At 54.1% G+C, this 17439-nt stretch overlaps 1 protein-coding gene across 3 annotated transcripts in view; it reads right to left on the reverse strand.

The window, feature by feature from the left end:
* Window positions 1-17439, reverse strand: part of KIF21B (kinesin family member 21B) — a 33925-nt gene that overhangs the window by 4856 nt on the left and 11630 nt on the right. For 2 of the 3 annotated variants that reach the window (XM_021717135.1, XM_021717133.1), the window contains exons 14-29: window positions 16408-16607; window positions 12973-13080; window positions 12358-12426; window positions 11322-11554; window positions 10982-11129; window positions 10583-10777; window positions 10392-10493; window positions 9073-9238; window positions 8827-8878; window positions 8597-8654; window positions 7611-7816; window positions 7458-7532; window positions 5643-5756; window positions 3906-3944; window positions 1961-2097; window positions 542-722 (exon numbers count right to left, since the gene is read on the reverse strand). In XM_021717135.1, the coding sequence (XP_021572810.1) occupies window positions 542-722; window positions 1961-2097; window positions 3906-3944; window positions 5643-5756; window positions 7458-7532; window positions 7611-7816; window positions 8597-8654; window positions 8827-8878; window positions 9073-9238; window positions 10392-10493; window positions 10583-10777; window positions 10982-11129; window positions 11322-11554; window positions 12358-12426; window positions 12973-13080; window positions 16408-16607 (2083 nt within the window). The remainder of the gene's footprint in view (window positions 1-541; window positions 723-1960; window positions 2098-3905; window positions 3945-5642; window positions 5757-7457; window positions 7533-7610; window positions 7817-8596; window positions 8655-8826; window positions 8879-9072; window positions 9239-10391; window positions 10494-10582; window positions 10778-10981; window positions 11130-11321; window positions 11555-12357; window positions 12427-12972; window positions 13081-16407; window positions 16608-17439) is intronic. The other variant, XM_021717134.1, reaches the window with a different exon arrangement.

Raw genomic sequence — 17439 nt, forward strand, 5'->3', positions numbered from 1 at the left:
GTGTGTACTCTTTAAGCACCAAATTAAGTAACAGATAGTTGCTTACAATGTAAATGTAAGGACAAAGCATGACTTTTCCTTAAAAAAAAGAAAAAAGAACCCACTTGATCTTGCAGGGGTCCTGGTCTCAAGTCTGTCTCCCCGTCCTATGCCTGCATCCCTGAGACTGTCGGGGGCAGGGCTTGGGGCCACATCTGGGTGATCATCTACGCAGGCAGTGGCCAGGGGCTTTGGGGGCTGCCGCCACCTGCTGGGCTTGCCCCATTTCCCCAGCTCATCCTTTGGATGCATAGGGTGATATGCAACACACCTCAAGGGGCAGGGTGGGCACCAGGCCGGCCAGGGGCTCCCCGAGCTGTTCCCCAGCCCAAGGGATTTCACCTTGTTCCCCAGAGTAAAACCAAGTTCATGGGCTGGTAACGGCCTCTGTGCCCATGTGGCTGGGCTGGGTTGTACTCACTGGGTCACCTGAGCTGGGAAGCATTTGCATCTGACCCAGCCTGCTGCAGGGCACCACTGTGAGGCAGGCAGAGGTACTTACGTGAGGGTCCGAATGCATTTGGCTGAGTCTCGGATGTCCCACACCTTGATGTAGGAGGTGGACACAGAGAACACAAGCCCCGAGTGGCTGCAGTACTTGATGGAGACCACATTGTTGGGGTGGCCCTTTAGAGCTGCGATCTCTTGCCCTGTGACCAAGTTCCACATCTTGCAGCTGCGGTCTGCAAGAGACAAGAGGGGTGATATCAGCCACTAGGGGGTCAGGCAGCTCTCTCTACAACAGGGGCTGCCCAGGCTGGGGGAAGTGATCTAGAGAGGTCTAGAGGAAGTCTCCCTTAGAGAGACAAACATGACATGTGTGTGCTCATCAGCATGTGCATGTGCTCATGAAAAACTCAGGGAGAGAGAAACCCCAGCAAACTTAGGCCAGAGTTTCTCAAGCAAACTTTTTACTAACACCAGAGTTCTGTAAGCATTACTACGGTGTCCTGGGCTAAAAGAAAATTGTTAAGCCACTGGTGCCTGTTCCTACAAAATAAATAAACCGGTGGCAATAAATTTATTCATTTTTTTAAGAGATAGGGTCTTGCTCTGTGCCCAGGCAGCAGTGCAGTGTTGTTATCATAGCTCACTATAACCTCTAACTTTTGGACTCAAGCGATTCTCCTGCCTCAGCCTCCTGAGTAGCTGGGACTACAGATGCATGCCAAAATGTCTGGAGTGATTATATATATATATAATATATATTATATTTTATAAATAAATAAATATTATAAATAAATAAATAAATAAATATATATATATATATATATTTTTTTTTTTTTTTGGTAGAAACGAGGTCTTGCTATGTTGCCCAGGGTGGCCTCAAGTTCCTAGGCTCAAGTGATCCTTCTACAGTGGAAGAACTGTCATGGGAAAACTTGAAATTGATCAATTACACCTAGATTGACAGCTATCCCCCCTCCTATTATGGAGATATACATATATGTGCATGTGTGTGTGCACATGTGTGTGCATATACTCATGTTTCTACTATGTGTGTTAACTACAGACTTGTTCTTTCTGCTAGTAAATTTTGGACTTTGTTCCTGTGATGAGGTGGGCATGACCTTGTGGAATCCTGTTGCCAAGATTATAGAAAGTGCTTAGAACACAGGGGAGCAGTGGTGTTGGAGGCCTGGGGTGAGCAAGTACAGGAGGGGCAACTGAGAAGCTTCCTGAAGTTTCTCAGGGAGGTCTAGCAGGAAACGCTGGATGGAGCCACCATGGTCAGGCCTGAGGGAAGGCTTGGCTAGGAGTACATGGGATTGGAACCAAGGAGAGAAAGGGTAGTAACCCAGGTGACCCCCTCAATTCCTGGGGGCTCCATGTTCTTACCTCCTCCATAGACCACTCTGACAAAGGAGGCTGGGGTGGGTGGAAGACCCTGACCCTACCTGGTCAGTCAGGGTTTCACTACCTTTGGATCCTGTGAACAGCAACTCATCCGTGGCATCCAGGCAGAGGATGGGCTTGGTGTGGCCCTCGGCCATGGAGACACACTGCAGCGGGGCTGTTCGCGCACCTTTGGCTCCTCCAACAGGGGAGATGATGCCCCTTCCCGGGAGAGAGGGAGAGAAGGTATGCCCATCAGTCAGGGAGACTGCAGCCAGGCTGATTGAGGCACATGGGTGAGAGGAACAGGGTAGAGAATGGACGAAGGCTTAGTGATGGAGACTCCAGCCAAATTTCACCAAGTCTGAGAGCCGAGAATGGGTTGCGTACGGTGAGGTGGGCCTGTCTTGTAAGTATGATCAGGCACCGTCCCAAGCACTTCCAGGGTAGCAAGCCCTGTGCTAGGCATGGCTGGAAAGAGCAGGAATCTTGGGCCCTGGCATAGAGAGTGTCTGTCCGATTTTGGCTGACCCAGATCCTGAGACGTAAAGGCAACCAGGCCCTAGCTGAGCAGGGCAGAGGCCCAAGTGCTGGAATTGGCCCTAGCAGCTCCCATCAGTACTTTTATGCCACTTCAAGTCAGCCAAGCGTCATGGAGGGGTGCAGAGAAGGATGTCACCTCCCAAGCACCCCACCCCAGTATACCCATTTGCCAGTGACTTGTCTCTGGGGCTGGCACCTCCCAAGAGAGAGATATGTGTGCATGTGCACACACATGTACTACACGCATATGTACCCATGGGTCCCTTTAGGACCAGCAGCATCAGATCTCTGTCATTTACAAAGTCTAAATCCCTTGGGGACCCCAACCTGGCCACTCTGGAATGAAGGTTATGGGGACTTGGACTGGCATCTCCTTGCTCCCCATGACGCTCTGAGGAATGAGGGGATGAGGCAGACCCCCGTGAGCGGGGGGATTTTGTTGCACCAGTCTCCTGGAGGTTCTGAGGATGACTTTTAAGGGGGTCGTCAGATTTTAAGATGAGATCCTGGCTGAGTTATGTCTGAAAATACATCCTAGTTTTTTTTTTTTCCCCAAAGAGAACGCTGCTCCTGACAGTGATGCTGCAGCCAAGGGTATGTTGAAATGACCAAGGTTCCAACTGTGGTATATCTTGCACCGTCCCTTATGGTCTCTGCCAGGTCCACCCGCAAGGACGGTGGTCAGACATGTCCAGTTGCGAGTCGTGTGTCACACACACACAAATAGTTCCCCAAACTGCCCCAGTTTTGACACTGGTATGGCCTAGCTGCATGGCTGTGGCTGGGGAAAAGTCCAAGACTGCTGAAGGACAACCCCCCCTCCGAGGAGAGCCTGGCAGGCCAGCTAACATCTCACGGTGGTAAAGCCTCGTGGTCCACTGGATATCAACATGCAGGGCTGCAGGTGCAAGGACAGGGAGCCTGCTGGGAGAGCTAGAGGAAGCTCTCAGTCCACAAGAGGCCCTTTGCTTGTTAGGGGCTCCTTATTTGGGGTGTTGTGTTGGGTTGGCGGGGGAGAACTGGCCCCTGGCCACCCTACAAGCTGCAGGGAGGTACATGCACATCTGTGTGCTGAGAGATCTAGGCAGAGGGCCCCATGCCTTGGGTGCCCAATGGCCCCCAGGGCTTTCACCTGCCTTCCAATCACTCAGCAGAGCTCAGCCCCAGTCCCCCAGGCTTCCATGCGGCGTCCCCTCCCTGCCCAGGTGATGAGGGAGAAGAGAACGTCTGCGACAAGCAACTATGCACCCTCCCCAAGCCCCCAGCTCCAGCCGGCGCAGTCAGAGGCCATGCGGCCACCCTGAGAGGGAGGAACTGTGGGCTCAGGAACAAGTCGAGGAGAGGAGGGAGGTGGGGGAGGGGAGCGGAGGGGCTGCATGCTGAGGACAAGGTGTGCAGGCGGGAGGGGCGGTGCAGCCAGAGGCAGAGAAGAGAGAATGCCAAGAGTGACAGCTGGGAACCAAACACGAGAGATATTCTGTGTGTACCTCAGGACCTCCGACAAAGAGGAGTCGCTGTCATCAGACCTGGGGAGGGCAGAAAATTAGCTGGATTAGGGGGGCGAGGGGAAGATGGACATGGAGGGACGGCAGAGATGGCAGCAGCGTGGGGAGGTCAGAGGGCGGGTTATTCTCTTCGAAGGGGAGCAGAGAGAGGCAGAGGAAGTAGGGCCTTTAAGGGAGAACAGGAAGCGGTGGGGCAGGCTGGCCAGGGAGCTGGGAGACACCTCCCGCCTCCTGAAGTGGGCCACCAGGGTCCCTCAGCTAGCAGGGTAGGAGCAAGGAGAGGGCCACAGGGAGGCGTGGGAGCACCAGCCCCACACTTGGGGAGACAGTTCCAGGGCTGTTTGCAGGTTCCAAGCTCTCTGGCTGCCCCATCGCACAAGCTGGGGGCACCTGTCCCACTTCAGCAACCTGTACCTGCCTGAGGCTGGAGGAAGGCATGCCTGATGCTACCCCTCCCTGGAGCCAGCTTCTTCCAGCAATCCTCAAGGGCTCAATTATTTACAAAGCCTACCGTCCCCAGGGAGCCCTTTGGAAGCCAGCTCTGCACCATGCTCAGGCCCCAAGGGGTGGACCACTGGACAGGACCAAGGCCTCTGGGAGACCACCAGGTTGGGATGGGTGGAGTTCCATCCCAATCCTTCTGGAAGGGGACCTATCCATTGTAATGCATGGAATGGACCAGGTGTGATTCACAATTCCCCTCAAGGCAGCCTGAGCTGAGGCAGTTTTGGGGAAGAAGGTTATCTGGGGTGCCAGGTCTGCAGGGTTCTGACCCCTGAACTCAGCATTCATTGAGCAGTATTTTGACCCAGGAAAGGGCATTTCTGTGGGGAAGTGGGAAGGGCAGGTGTCAGACACTAGGTGTAAGGACAAGCATTTTCTAGCCTGGGGCTTCCCTGAAGCACACAACACTGGTGCCCCTGGGGTTAGGAAGATTTTAGGGAGCCAAGAGAAGAGCCTTCTCAGGGGCTGTAGGGAACTAGAGAGGACCAGGGTGGACCCAGCAGATTGGGGGAGCCCAGAGAGGAACACAGGGAGGATGGGATTCTCCCCCTTTCCCAAGGCAGAGCCCGGGCTCTGAGCCCAACTCCACCACTTTCTAGGTAAATGTCCCTGGGCCTCTCTTTGAGTCCTATTTCCTCTTATGTAAAATAGGGAAGACAATTCTCACAGCTGATTTATACTCAGATGAGATCCCACATATGAAAGCAGGATGTCCAGCGAAGTGGGAGTGCCTTCTGAATGCTCTTAACATAAACAGCACCATTTGTAACTACAGCATTGCAACAGGAGCTGTAAATATAGGGTGAACTGAACATGCCAAGTAAGGGTAAACTGGGGGTCTCTTTCTGCTGGGGCAGTTTATAAGGACCACTGGGGTCTTGTTTGAAGCATTATGGTTGGAGAGTGCAGTGGCTGAAGCTGAAAGACTTCAGAGAAGAATCAAAGAACCAGCAGAGGTGGATAGAAGGGGCCGTTCTGGAGAGCCCTGTGTACACCTGCCCCGACTATTCCTGTGGCTTCCTTCTGGCCCTCAAAAGAGGACCCAGCATGTTTGAGGGAAGAGAAGGGCCCACAGTCAATAAAGAAATGCCAAAGGGGGCATCAGGGTCTCAGCCCTCGGAGGGGAACAGCAGGGCCCTCCTCTAGTCAAGCCCACCCACAGGCTCCCCTTCTCCACCTTGGTGTCCTCCCCACTCGCCCCTCAGCCCTGCTTACTTGTCTAGTGCCGACCCCTGGCTCTGATTACTGGTGAGACGAGAGAAGACGTTGCGATCATTGCGGGGTCGAGTGGGAGGGGACGACGGGGGCGTGAATCCCACATCTGTGGACCTAGTGAATTGGGACAGAGTGCAGCCTGTTAGTGACCACCGCCTGCTCACAGGCCCACACGTGGTACTGGAATTCCAGCTTCTGTCTTGGTTGTGAGGCAGTAATCTCAGAGCTCAACCCCAAGTTAAGCCACTGGATGCTATTTTTAAGAATTGATCCTCACAGATTCCATATTTGAGAATTTACCTACTCGTTAGCATGTATCTGTAGCCCCAAAATCAATACTTGGGGCACTTGTGTGGCCATTCTCGGTCATGTGCACAGTAGCAAAACATTTGAGTTGCTCAATGTGCATGTGCCCAGCTAAGGCTGAACAAGGACACATGCAGCTTTCCTGTTTTGGCTCTCATACTGCAATCATGTGTCCTTCTCGTGGTCTATGCAGTGACAGGTTTTTTTTTGTTTGTTTTTTTGCATTTTTGTGCTTTTTATTGGAGATTTCACTGTATAAAATGGATCCCTTAGCCAAATGTGGTGGCTCATGGCTACAACCCTAGTCCAGGAGTCTGTCTGAGCTCAGGATTTTGAGACCAGCCTGGGCGACATGGCAAAACCTTGTCTCCACAATAAATAAAAAAATTAGCCAGACGTGGTGGTGCACACCTGTTGTCCCAGCTATACAGAAGACTGAGGTGGAAGGACTGCCTGAGCCCAACACACAGAGGTTGTGGCAGCCATGATTGTGCCACTGAACTCCAGGCTGGGTGACAGAGACCCCAACTCAAAAAAATAAAATAAAATAAAACAGATTCCAAGTATACTATGAAAGTGCTGACTGGTGTTCCTAAGTCAAGGAGGCTGTGACATGCCTCACGGAGAAAAAACACAACTGAAATCGCTTTACTGTTCTTACTTGGAAACACAAAATGCCCAGCCTGACTTCTTTGTCACAGGAGCTTCATGCAGGTGTGAGTTCTAGCACTGTTGTCCATGAAGTTGATGTTCATGAGTCAACAATGTACATTAAATAAGGTGTCTTGGAACAGAACTCACGTAACACAAGGTTACATGCTGACCAGTTGATAAAAATGTTATGACCAGAGGCTCCGAGGAACATAACCCTGTATTTTCCCTAGAAAAAATGGTTTAGTATTCAATAATTCAGTATTTATGACAACTTTATGGAAGAAAACTACTGAAAATCACAGGAACCGACTGTATTCCAGGAAGAGACTAAGACCTTGATGGACTCTGGGGGATGTCACCAAACCTCTGAAAATTAAGTGCGTGGACCAGAAGACCCTAAGAGTCATCTTGTGATCTGCAGAAGCTCTGTGGGATTTGGTCCCATGTATGACCGACCAGCTGGAAACTCTACTGCCATTCTGCACTGATCACTCTGGTTTTTCTTTGAATTTCTAATCTCCTCTCCCATGACAAGGCCTTAAAAAGAGCTGAGGCTCCCAAGGACCCACGATCAGGAAAAGGGGTTGAGGCACATCTGTGCAATGACCCGTCCGAGTCACTACAAAGCTGCCTAGGTTGAATGAGCATCAGCAAACAGTTTTTAGCATCTGGCTTCACGACCCAGCTCAAGGTGCCTTATGGAGATTACATTTCTTGAGTCTGTACTTGACACTGTTGGGAAGGGACCACCGGGTGAAGCTAAATAGCTCAAACTGGCCCAGGTTAAAAAGCGTACAAGAGGATCTACAGAGTGAGACAGCACAACCATGCATGTACCCAAGGATATTCTCTCACCTAATGGGCTGCCCTCGGTCATATGACTTCCTTCTCGTCAGAGGGGATGTCTCTGCACCTCGGGACTGCCGGGGGCTGGAAGAGAAGGATCCAGTGAGGCCCAGACCTAACTCCATGCCTACCCTGACCCGCATTCCTGGTTCCCATTCTTACAAAGTGCTGCCCCGGGTAGGCAGGCTGACGGTGCGTGAGACCTTGTCCCGGTAGTAGGGGTCTCGGATAGAGAAACCTACTCCGTCCTCTTTGATCTCAACAAGGGAGGCCAGGGACTTGGTGATGTTCTTTGTGGAGATATCCAGTGGGGGTCCCAGGCACTCAGCCGACACAGCCTTCATTTGGGCAGACAGCTTGGGCTCACCCTGCGACAAGAAGGACAGGGTGGATCCACATAAAGGCACATAAAGGGGAAGCCAGGGGGAGGAAAATGGTGCCGTCTTGGCTTAGAGTAGAGGAGTTGATGAAAGGATCCAGGCAGATATCACCCACAGACGGCCTCCTATGATCCACAGCTAAACGCTACAGGCTTTCAAAGAACCCAGAACAACTGAAATTGTTTTACTGCTCTTACTTGGAAACACAAAACGCCCAGTCAGACCTCTTTGCTGGTCCTCAGCTAATCAGCTTATCCCAAAACTGTGCATTTACTATTCCCAGTCTGTAGTATTTTCCCCCCTTCTCTCTTGAATAAATCCTATATCTTGGTTCAGTCTAATAACTGATCCCTAGCTGTTACATAAGCCTTCCTATTGCTGACACCCCTGCTGTTGAATCAACTATCTGTATGCAAGATAACCAGACATCGACAGTTAGGCTTTGACTCAGAGTATAAGGTCGAGCCATGGGTGGGGAAGGGGGAGATTTCTGAAAGCAGGGCCTCTGGTGATACTGCTGGACAAAGTGGAAACAGGTCAGCAGTGGTTCTGGGCACTTCTCCTACTTTGACCCACCTCAAAAAGAATGAGCTAAAACAGGTCACACACCTGGACAGCCCCTAATTCCAGGCTAGATCTTCTTGGCACCTCCATCTCAGCTGGGTACAATACTGGGTTGGGATTGGGGGTGAGGCAGACCCACAGTGGAACCAGGCTGAGGGGAGGCAGCCCTGCTGTATCTACTGCCTTACTTTTGGCTGGTCTCACCTTGAACTTGAAATCATCGTGGCTGGTGGAGCCTTTCATGGTGAATGACTGGGAGAAGCTGAGGAAAAAGTGGAGAATTCAGGATCCAGATATCCTATGCTCTGGCTCTCTAAGACTTAGACTTTTGGGTCCCAAAGAGTCCACAAATTCAGGCTCATCTGGAAATCTCTCCCCACCAGTCCCAGGCACGTGCTGTGAGCCAGTCTCTCACTCATTGCTGGGAAACTTACCTTCCCTCAGAGAACTCCGAGATCTCCTCATCTGTGCTTGCGTAGCCATTCTCTGTGGGAGGGAGGGAAGGGGGGTTAGAGGGTATGGGGAGAGGGGGGATAGCCTTTCTCCTGCATCTCACCAACTGGGGTCAGACCTGGACTTCTGGGGGAGTTCTGGGGAAGCGAGGGCCCCCCCAGTGTCAGAGCCAGGGGGCACCGGAAGAACCAAGGAGCTGCAAGGCCTCTGCCCACACCTACCCATACCCTGTTGCACGTTGTAGATGAGGGCCTGCAGCTCGGGGTGCGCCTCAGCCTTCTCACGCAGGGCATCCAGGAGCAGATGGTTCTGGGAGGAGCCCGCCATATCTGTCTGCCTCAGCCGGCCCTCCAGCAGCCGGATCTGGGCCTCCTTCTGTGCGACTTGCAGCCCCTGAGGGCAGGGAGCAAGGCTTGGGGTTACTACTTCTGACCTCGGGCTGTGGGTCCCCCTTTTCACACAACCTGCTCCCCACAAGACACCTTGGAGGGCTCCCTTCCAGCTCCTGGACACCAGCCTTGGAGCTGTCACAGACCTGAGACACAGTCCCCAGCCCCCTTAGCTCCCATATACATTAATGGAGGTCACCTTAGACTATACCCTGTTATGGACTAGATTGTGTCCCCTCAAAACTCATCTGTCGAAGCCCGAACCCCATTCCCTAAGAACATGACTGCATTTAAAAAGGTAACTGAGGTCACAGGGGTAGGCCCTAATTCAATAGGACTGACATCCTTATAAGAAGAGGAGATTAGGACACAGACAGGCACAGAGGGAAGACCATGTGAAGACAGTGAGAAGATGGCCGTCTACAGTCAAGGAGAGAGGCCTCAGAAGAAACCACCCCTACCAACACCTTGACCTTGGACTTCCCAGCCTCTAGAACTGTGAAAAAAATAAATCTATTGTTTGAGCCTCCCAGACTGTGGTACTTGTTATGGCAGTCCTAGCAAACTAGACACAAAGCAGAGCTAAGAGGAACTCATCGGGGACAGGAAGAGGGGTCAGGAGGTTAGAGTCTCCTGCCTCCTTCCAGAGTTACACTGATACACACTATGTGGAATCTGTCCCCAAAGACCATCTGTCCCCAAAGACCATGGGCCCCTCTGGCCAGCTCTCTGCCAGGGAGAGAGTGGAGGAACCCAAGAAACGCTGAGGCAACATCCTATGTTCTGGTGTAAAACTTCCCAGGGGGAACGTGGTCTGTCTGTCTCCAGCTCCAACAGACACAAGCCCAGCGTCACTGTGGATGGGCCGGGGCCAGACACATTGGGCCACCTTTAATGGAGGCCCTGCTGTGTGCCAGGTGCCAAGCCAAGTCCCTTACATGCATCATCTCATGAAAGCCATGCAACAAGCTACAAGTTTGGTACTGTCACCGCCCCAGCTTTACAGCTACAGCATCAGAGGCTTGGAGGTTAGGCAGCTTGTTCTAGACTGTAAGCGAGAGGTGAAGACAAGCCGGGCCTGTGAGCTTCACACTGGGTTATGTCATGGAGGCGCCTGTGCCCACAGGGGCCCCTGCCCAGGAACACTGCCAGCTCACCTTGTCAATGGACGCCTTGAGGAAGTTGTCTAGCAGGAGGCGGGCTTCTGCCAGGGAGCAGGAGCTGATGACCACCGATGTGTCCGTTGCGTCCAGCTCCTCCTAGGACCGGGAAGCAGAGACCCCGGTCAACTGACACTGTCCCTGCCACCTCCCTCTCCCACCTCTGCCCCACCAAGCCCCCTGGGCACCTTGGTCTCCTCCAGCTGCACGATGGTGGCCTGGCAGTCAGTGATGCTGTCATTGATGTAGTCGATGTTGGCTGCCAGCACCTCGATCTCCTCGGCCAGCTCCTGCAGCCCCTTCTCCTCCTCGGGGCTCTCAGCCTGTAGCCGCTCCCGCTTCCTCCGCAGTGCCTCCTGCAGGAGGAACAGCTCCTCCCTTTTCTGGGGGTGATTGTGATGGAGGAGAGGCCTCAGGAAGCTGCTGGGCCCTGTCCACAGTGCCCACCCCAGGCTGGCGTAAGAGGCCTCCCCAGGACTTCTAGCCTCCAGAGCAGGCCTAGGGAGTGGGGGGTGGGGGGCGTTGGTGGTGGAGGAAGTCTGAGAGCCAGGAGGCAGAAGAGACAGAGAAGAGGGGGCAGGGCCCACCTTGATGAGCCGCTCCATGTCGGCCTCCAGGTTGACAATGGTCATCCTCTGCATGACAATGTCAATTATCCGCCGCTCTAGGGACTGCCACTTGAGTCTTGCAGCCTTACTGAAGCTCTGGCTGGCCCCCTTCTTCTGGAACTTCTTTCTGGGAGACCGAGGCAAAGGGGATTGGTGGGATTCCTTTTACCCTCTGCAGCTCCACTGAGCCCACACTGGAGCTGACGACCCCAGGGACCCGGAGCACTTGCCAGAGCTTCCCTCTCCCCCACCCTGGTTCAGTCATCGGATTCCCACCCTCTCTGTCTGCACAGGCCCAGGTCCCGCCAGTCAACCTCACCGGGCAGGGCGGGTGCCATTGACAGTGGGTGTGGGGTGGTCCCCCAAGAAGTGGTTGATCTTGCGGTTCCATTGGCGCACGATGCTGGAGACAGAGCGGGCCCCCGATTCAGCCTCAGATGAGGTGGTGCTGGCCGACACCTCAGCCCCGGAGTCCAGCATGGGCGGCTTCAGTCCCGCACGCCCCGCCACCCGCTCAGACATGGGCTTGGCCAGGCGTCTCAATGCAGAAACCTGGGCGGGGGGAGCAGTGTGAGAAAAGAGGGAGCCAGTGAGCAGGGTGGCCTGGAGCCTCACTGAAGGGCCCAGGTTGAGGTGTGAGAAAGGGGGAACACCGAGGCCACTGTGTGCTGGGGCTTGGAGCTACAGAAGGACCAAGGGGTCTCTGTTTGATGTGAAATGAACGTAAAGGAGACTGCCACTTTATTTTTTTTTTGAGTTGGAGTCTCACTCTGTCACCCAGACTGGAGTGCAGAGGCCGCTCCAGGCCACCGCAGCCTCGACCTGTTGGGCTCTGGCGATCCTTCCGCCTCAGCCGTCTGAGTAGCCGGAACTACAGGCGCGTGCTACCACGCCTGGCTGATTTTTTGATTTATTGTAGAGATGAGGTCTCGCCAAGTTGCCCAGGCGGGTCTCGAACCCACGGACTCAGGCAATCCACTCACCTCAGCCTCCCAAAGGCGCGGGATTACAGGCTGAGCCACCGAGCCCAGCTTAACCTTTTTTTTAAAAAGATACACAACTCAGACATTTTGGGATAGAGCCCAAAGCCTGACCTCTAGCCTGGGCTCTCTCTGTGAGCAAGGACCTTCTAACAGGCCGGACACAAGCCGGGCACCACCTGCGCTTGTTGAATGAAAGAAGGTAGTGCTGGAACCACAGGTGGAGCTCCCCTCCCTGCTGGCTCTGGCAGAACTGGGAAATGCTGCCTCCAGTCCTCCACCAGGAAGTCTGAGGAGGCCAGAAGGGGAAGGAGAGCAGTGGCACCCATGCGCCACAGGGACAGGGCCTCCTCTGCGCCTGGTGGGAGAGCTCACCTCCTGGGTTTTCCTCCTCAGGACTATTTCCTGCTGCCGCTTCTGGGACTCCAGAGCTCGGATCTGAAACTGGGGAGGAGAGAAAAGGGTGGAGTTCACACGTAGGCACCTAAGCCATATCTGCCCAGCCTGGCATGGGGACAGGCTGGCCAGCTCTGTGGCTGAAAGCTTAGGTTTCAGGATGATTCTACTGCAGCCAAACTGTTGAGTTGCCCTTCTAGAGGTCACAGTGAAGTCTCCTTTCTCCTCAAGGGTGATTCCCTTGGCTCCTTCTCCCCTCCATGGGAGAGGAATCCTGGATGAGAGAGCTTGGCCTTCCTGGGGCTTCTGCTCTGCAGGGCCTGGAGTGAGCAGCATGTTTCTGACTTGCTGGCAACTGGGCAGGTTCCTGTCCCTCTCTGGGGCTCAAGTTCCTCCTCTGAACATGTCAGGGCTGGATCACAAGCCACATAGTCCTGCCCTTCTCTGACAGGCTGAGCTCTCCTCTAGGCATGACCATTACCACACAAGACAGCAGGAACTGAGGCCTGCTTAGTCAGGAGATAAAGCCAGCTGCAGGGGGAGACTGGGGGTGCTGGGGCTATGCTCCCGGGAGTCTCAAGGGCCACTCCTTACCTCCTGTCGCCGCTGCTCTTTCTTGAGCTGTGCGATCTCCCGATTCCTCTTGGTCTCCACCAGCCGCCGTCGCTGCTGCTCCTCACGCATCTGCTTCATCAGGGCTACCTGGGATGGGCAGAGGTGGCAGTGGTGAGGCAGGGCTGGGCATCAGGTGGCCCACACCCTCCAGGGAGTGGCTGGCTCAGAGGACGTCGGCCAGGGATGGGAGCCGGCCAGCCCACATGGCCTAGGGCCTGGGGTCTGGAGTGAGAGGCCCACCCCCAACTCCCCCACAGGAGCTGAAGCCACCTGGGTGACCTGCTGAAAGGCATGGTCTTAGCCAGTCTGGTGAGGCTGATACTCCTACTCTGCAAGGTCCCAACCCCCCCCCAGAATGTCTCAGCCCTGATGGCCCTCACCCAAAGCCACTGTCCTGAATCTGGACAGGACAGCCTGCCACCAACAGCCTGAGCTATGGACAGGGCTAAGGTGAAGGTCAGGGCTACATTCCAGGGCCAGAATCACCGCGACAGCAATAAAAACCACCATTATTTACCGAGAACTGGCTGTATGCCAGGCACCCCCCTCATGACAAGCATGAGAGAAGCATTAGCATTCCTGGTTTATAAACAAGGAAACGAGCCTGGGAGAGACAAAAGGACTTGAAGTCATAAAACTAGTAATGGTGGGGCAGACTTGGAGTCCAGGTCATTCTGCCTCCCAATCCAGCTCCTACTTTGGCCCAGGGGTTGGCTCCATGGCAGGGCAGAGCAAAGCTAGGGACCAAGTATAGAGGGCCTGAAACCTAGCGTTCTCGAAAGCCTAGCCAAAGGCACAGAGAGCACCAAAGCATGGCCAGAGACGACCCCTTGTGCTGTGAAGCCATTGACCAGGGACTCTGCAGTATCTGCCTCTCCATTCCTGGTGCCCCAAACAGAGGCATGCAGTGTACACAGAGCTTTTGACCCCTTCCAAGTGACAGGAGCATGTGAAACACACGGAAGCCAGTTCTTCCTCTGCCACTGAAGCCTCAGATAGAACCAGAAACCAGTCACCATCACCGACCTGCCCTGCCCTGAGGACAGTCAAGAAAGGAAATGACACAGGAAGGAGGGAGGCATATTCTAAGTGGGCAGCAACTAACAGGGGCGGCTTCTCCCTAGGAGGGCAGGAAGGCTCTTGTGGGGTGAATCCACAGAGAACAGGGAGGACTACTGCGTGCTGGGTCTTTGGGGCCCAGAGTGAGTGTTCTCCCAAAGGACTGGGACCGAGAAGGCCGAGTCAGACCCTTGGCTAAAAGTGGACCTGAAAACTCTAGCACCCCAAGGGACTTTATATAAACACAAGGTGTCAAGTATCTTCTGGGGTCAGGGGTCTGAGGCTTCCTGGGGAGGTGCTGTGTTCTCCTGGTCAAAGGCCCATCCACCACTTTGCATGTGTAGCCAAGCTCTATGGGGGTCTCAGAATGGGTGAATCCAGGCCCACAGCACACTACCACAGGCCACAGTACCAGAGACCAGCATTGCTCCTCACATCTAAAGTCAAAGGCAGTGTGTCCTCTCCCTGGGAGACACTGACTGCAGGCCCCAACCTGGCTCCATTCTGTGACTCGCTGGGGCCCTGCAGCTGGACAGCAGACCCTAGGCTCTTATGGCCTGTGGTCAGAATCCTTGGCTGCTGCATTCTCTGTCTTTCCAACAGAAAACCTGGACCCCTGCTGGGGCAGCCCTGGGAGGAGCCAAGGGTGCTCTTTTCAGCAACTAGCCCTGGTTCATAAGAGCACAGTCATGTGGACAGTGCTCAGTACCTGGCAGAAGGGCCTCAACAATCCGGAACACAGGTGTGTATGTGGATCTTTCTGTCTTTCAAATATGGCCAGGTATTATATATTTTATTTATTATGCCAATTTCACATGGCTTCAGAGTCACATGAGAATCTTCCCTCATGGCTCTCCAGGGCCATCCTGACTGACTGAGATGTGAGCTTGCAGGCTGGGGCGCCCCACAGAGGCATCAGCTTGGACCTCTAGGACACCCACAGGCGTACTCTAGAACCATTCCAGGAGCTGCTGCAGAACGTGCAGGCCCATGGTAGGTCTGATCCACTCTGGGAACAACAGAGGCCCACAGGTCCCTCCCTCTACACGACCAGTGGGTGCCTGGGGTCCTAGGTGATCTGTGCATATTTGAGTCCTGTCTCAACACCCCACAGAGTGGATGCACTGAAGTAGATGGCGGAAATGGGGCTCCTTTGGGGGAGCACAGACCCAGCAGGTCTGAGCCCAGTGAGGCAGTGCCTTTTCCACTCTGGTCAGGTTCATGAGGCCCCTGGACCTGTGGGCCATGCGTGGCACACAGCCTACCCAGGGGAGGTAGCTGGGCCTCAGTGACAGCGGTGCATTTACCACCTCTCAGAATCTATGCCAGCCATCACTGCATCGATAGCCTCTTTTCTCTGCATATAGATTAGCACCAGCTGAGTCCGTGGTAAATGGCTCCTACAATGTAGACCCCTGTCCCATTGGCCCCAAGCACTGGGAGCTCCCTTTCCCTGTGTCTCTGTTCCCAAGTCCAACCCTCCACAGTTTGTAGGGGCTGCCATCAGTGTCAGGCTTTGCCAGGGGGTCCAGTCCCAGGACCAAGTGCAGGGCTGTGGAGAACTAGAGCACACCAGGGGCTGAGGGTCAGAGCGGGAATGCAGGACTAGGACAGTTCAGGAGATGGAAAGACAGAGAGGGAACCCCCAGGCAGGAGCTAGAACACACCAGACACCAAAGACACAAGACCGTGCCCAGAAGCCAGAACCACCGGCAGACGCCAGGCCTCAAATACTAGAGCACTCTGAGTTGTGTCAAAGTGGAAGAGGGTGCTACCCAGAACACACACTGGCTTGGGAGGCAGAGAACTGAGTTCAAATCTTGGTGCTCCCTCTTGGTAGCCAGAATGAACTTCTTTGAGCTTCTTTCCCATGTGTAGTATGGGAATAATGACAGGGCTTCTTTCATGAGGTTCTCCTAAGGACTGAATATGATCACCTGTAAAAATGACTAGCCTGGTGCCTGGCCTCAGAAAGCATCCAAACAATGGAAATTATTATTATTCAAGGCAAGGGGTGCATCAAATGAGAGGCCTCACATGCTTTGTGTAGACGGGAGGCAATTGGGATGCAGCCTTCAACCACAAGGAGCAGCACTGAGCGGGGTCCCCTGAGATCCTCCCTGCCCTTACATGACCCCATGCACCCCCCCATCCTACTTGCCAGCCTACTACTGGAGGCAGGTTGTTCTACCCTGGACAATGCACTTGGCTAAGAGCACAATGTCCAAGGCCAGCACAGGGCTGAACTAGGCAACGCAGAGAATCCACATTTGACAGCAATGACTATTTTGAGCATGGTCAGGGGAGATGCCACAGGGACAACCCAGGTCCCCTCCTCCCACCCTCGGCCCCCACCTTGGCCTTCTTCATCTCGGCCACCTCGGCCTGCAGCTTCTTCAGCTCCCTCTCATAGCGCGACTGGTTCTTGAGCAGCCGGGCATGCTCCTTCTGGGCGGCCTGCAACTTCTGCAGGTCCCGGTTCATTTCCCGCAGCCTCTTCTCGTAATCCGCCTTGATCTTGTTGGCCTTTTCCTCCGTGTAACATTCCATGGTGCCTGAGGGCAGCAAGAGGCAGCTGTCAGTGCCAGGTTCCCAAGGATCCCACCCAATGTGGGCTCATTGACAGTGGAGACAGGAGGCCTGGGTTCTAGTCTCATTGCATGACCTTGGGCAAGTCACATCCCTTTCAAAGCCTGTTCATCATTTGAATGAGGGGGGTCAGACTAGCTGATGCCCAAGGCCCATTCCTGCTCTGACATTCTGCTGGAATGAGTGGGGGTCTTTGCCTCTTAAAATCCCTGAGCTGGGGTTCTCCTGGTCCCTAGCTTCCCATGAAGGTCCTGCAGCCCTCGCTTCTGGCTCAGTTCTGACCCAGGATTCAGTGCTGGATGAAAAAACTGGAGTCAGCCGGGCTCGGTGGCTCAGCCTGTAATCCCGTGCCTTTGGGAGGCTGAAGTGAGTGGATTGCCTGAGCCCGCAGGTTCATGACCTGCCTGGGCAACTTGGCAAGACTTCATTTTTACAATAAATAAAAAATTAGAGCCGGGCTCGGTGGTTCAGCCTGTAATCCCACGCCTTTGGGAGGCTGAGGTGAGTGGATTGCCTGAGCCCGCGGGTTCGAGACCCACCTGGGCAGCGAGACCTCATTTCTACAATAAATCAAAAAATCAACTGGGCATGGTAGCGCATGCCTGTAATTCCGGTTACTCGGAAGGCTGAGGCGGAAGGATCGCCGGAGCCCAGCAGGTCGAGGCTGCGGTGGCCGGGAGCGGCCACTGCATTCCAGTTTGGGTGACAGTGAGATTCCAATTCAAAAAAAAAAAAAAAAAATTAGCCGGGCGTGGTAGCACGCACCTGTAGTTCCAGCGACTTGGAAGGCTGAGGCGG

The sequence above is a fragment of the Carlito syrichta genome, unplaced genomic scaffold, assembly GCF_000164805.1.
Source record: "Carlito syrichta isolate Samal-C Ts95f unplaced genomic scaffold, Tarsius_syrichta-2.0.1 Scaffold309294, whole genome shotgun sequence".
Taxonomy (NCBI): Eukaryota; Metazoa; Chordata; class Mammalia; order Primates; family Tarsiidae; genus Carlito; species Carlito syrichta.